This window comes from Cariama cristata, unplaced genomic scaffold, assembly GCF_000690535.1.
Source record: "Cariama cristata isolate BGI_N322 unplaced genomic scaffold, ASM69053v1 Scaffold46145, whole genome shotgun sequence".
NCBI classification, from domain to species: Eukaryota; Metazoa; Chordata; class Aves; order Cariamiformes; family Cariamidae; genus Cariama; species Cariama cristata.
In genome coordinates this window covers 1-3,147 of record NW_009616654.1, presented here as the reverse complement: position 1 = coordinate 3,147, position 3,147 = coordinate 1, and the positions used below count along the sequence as shown (strand labels likewise).

Below are 3,147 nucleotides of genomic sequence, written 5' to 3'. Positions count from 1 at the left end.
TCCATTGGTTTCTGGTTCTGCATTTGGTTCCAAATTAAGCAGAGTTCAGTTTGTATACTGTCTTATAAATCAGATTAAATTCATGTATCTTTTTTTAACAAAATAATTCTTAATCCTTTAAAAACACCCATAAAAAGGTATACGATAATCCAGTTTTCAAAACCCCCCATCTTAAATATATTTTTCCTGTTAGCATATAAAAGGGAAGGGAAAAGTTGTCATGCAAATATTCTGAACAGTGGGATAATATTCAGTATAACCATTAAACGCACGAACTTTTCAGTAATCATTCTGACTTTCCTTTTAGTAGCATACAAGCCAGGGTGTAACCTCAGTTCCCCAGCAGTAAATTAAAGTTCTTGTTTGATAACCCCCAAAAGCACCAAGCAAAAGCTGATCTATTTCCACTTTAAGTCACATATTAGTGCTATATGATCAGAAGGATGTGAAGCACTTGGCAAAGCCTGATGGGTTGTTACTTCTTCATGACTCGGCAATGGAATGACCTGTTCAACCTCTAGAGCATTTTTGTCAATGAAAATGTAGTCCAGACATCCATGAAACCCACCAACATAGTTTGTATAAGCAGGTTCTCCACAAGCACTTAGCAGTTTGAAAGGATGGCTTAGAGGCATATTGCACTTTTCTTCTTCACCATTTGAGACCCAGTCTTCATGATCTTCACTTATGCCACCACTGTTAATAAAACTGTAAGTTCCAGACGATGGTGTGCTATTAAAATCTCCACAGAATATGACTGGTATACTAGGATACAAGTCACATGCTACGTGCTTGATGTGAGACAAGGCTACAGCGATTTGGATGAGACGGATGTTCCCACCTAAGAATAGAAAAGCATATTACTTTAAATACCTCACAGTAGTATTGGAGGAATTTTCCAATTTGCTCATTTAAGCATGTATTCATGTATAGGTCTGAAACAGCAATCTCATTTTAAGTTTTCTGTGCACTACATTTAGAATAGTTTTCATAAATAAAGAAGCCTTTGAAGTTTGTGACTATGAAAGTTTTGGAGTTAGACAACGTTTTATTTTGAACTCGTACATGCAAGAACTCTGAACCTTCAACACCCATATTACAGCAGCTTTCCATTTCATGGTAACCATCCTAATAATGTTGCTGAAAGGCACAGAACCAACAGAAAACTAATTTAAAAGAGGAGAATCTCTTCTAAAAGCTTCTGTAGCCCAATCTGGTTACCCTCCTGGCAGTACCTCGATATAGCTCCTCTAGGTACAAGAGGATTGGGAAGCCATGAGCACACACAAACCTATCTATATTTTATGGTCTACTCTCTGGGTGAATTGCGTGCAACATGAGTTGCCTGGCTTTCAGCTGTATTCTACTGACTCCCAGGCAGACTAGAACAATCTTACTCCAAGGAAAATAAATTAATAAGCAGACCTAGCAGCCTGGAATGATTCTAGATAAGAAGCAAGGCAGGAAACCCTCAGTTGCAGAAGAAAAGGTTACAGTTGCAAAAGAAGGGGGGGGGGGCGGGGGGAATCTATCCTCCCTAGGAAGGACAAAAACCTTCACAAACCCTGTTACCCTACATACAGGAACATGACAAAATTACCTTTTGGGTGCCAGTACAGGTGGGTATTAGCTACACAAATCTTCCTGGAAGGATCAGTTGTAGACTGAAGAACCAAAACCTTCAAGAGAAAAAGCAATCTTTGATAAGTCTTAAATAGAGAGGCAATAGTTAGCTTATGCCTTTATAGCAATCCAGTTCAAAGAATCTGATACTTCTAACTAACTAACAGTAAAGCTCCTAAGTTGAGTCTATTTATCTTCTCTATATTGGCTGATATCCAGATCTTATATTACCACTACATCCAGGTATTTGACAAATGTTCTTTTATCTGGAAGTGTCTAGTTCGGCTGTATTTTTCTTTCAATCCATTCCGTATTTTTTCATAAGATGTTGCTAAAGCTGTACCATTCTTTACTTTTATTTTCTATTCTCCCACCTCTGCAACAGAGTTGGAGCTGTATCTCTGATTTTAGCAAGCAAACTGTAGCATTGCATAGTTGCCAAATTGAACATAAATTTAGAGGTGATTTCAGTTATCAAGGAAAGGTTGTCAGTCTTACTCAGTCCACAAGTAGGAAGCTTTTACCAATGAGTGTTTCCGAAATTCCTGACACAGACCTGTATCTTATACATTTGTACTTGCACAATAGCTCTGCTGGCAGACCCACTAGCATCAACAAGCTCACAAACCTGTCCAACCTTATTTCTCTCCCTACTGTCAATTTGTAAACCAGCATTATTAAAACAAGCTAAATTGACTTAGTCTCATTTAGAACTGATTTACAAGATTTAAGTTTTATGAAATACATATTCTGACATATAAGACTAAGTAGTGAAAAACTTGGCAGCCAGTACCACTAACCAGATTGTTAATCCCTCACCTCCCTTCTCCTGTGGTTTGAGGCTCAACAAACCTAGCTTGGTGGCTCCTGCCTGGAGACAGTGGGAGGAGGAGAGAGGAAAGAGGAAGAACGCACGTAAAAGCTGGTACCTGCAGGACAGATGACCTCTGCAGCACCTTCTCCTGCACCAAGGGGTACCTGGCCAATTTATCACACAATTCCTTGTGCAGCGGGTCCGAGAGCAGGGCTTCGCTGAAAGCTATGTCGTGCTGGCTAAGGAGGCTGAACTTGTCCCTGCGGTAGAAAGTGGCCAGGCCTTCGTGCTGCTTCTCCTTAATCTTGAACAGCCCTGCAAGTCCAAAAGCATCTAGGGCTGGAGCCAAGCTGTCCATGAAGACGGACTTATCCACTTCTTGCAAGCATATAAGGTCAGCACTGTAGCCCGCCAGCTCCTTCTTGAGCAGGTTCTGCCGGTAGTCGAGCTCCAGGGCGTAGGGAGCGCAGTAGGGGTAGAGCACGGTGCGAGAGAACTCCGTCTGGGCGTAGGTGTCGGCCAGGATGTTGTAGGAGACGGCGCGGATGGAGCCCTCGCCGCAGACCTTCTTGGTGTAGAGGTGCCGGGAGTCGAAGGTGCAAGCGCCGGGGCCGGCCTCCACGGGGCCGCTGCTCTCCACCTCGCGGGGTGGCCCGTAGCGCTGCGTTCCGTCCCCGGGCGTGCACCGCAGCTTCAGCCGCAGCCCCACC

At 42.9% G+C, this 3,147-nt stretch overlaps 1 protein-coding gene across 1 annotated transcript; it reads right to left on the bottom strand.

The window, feature by feature from the left end:
• Positions 1 to 328: 328 nt before the first annotated feature.
• PDE12 (phosphodiesterase 12) lies at positions 329 to 3,143 on the bottom strand (the record flags this gene model as incomplete). The annotated part of the gene is made up of 3 exons (XM_009700227.1): positions 329 to 841; positions 1,601 to 1,679; positions 2,553 to 3,143. Coding segments are annotated over 3 exons (1,113 nt in total), but the record flags the coding sequence as incomplete, so codon positions are not given.
• Positions 3,144 to 3,147: the final 4 nt, after the last annotated feature.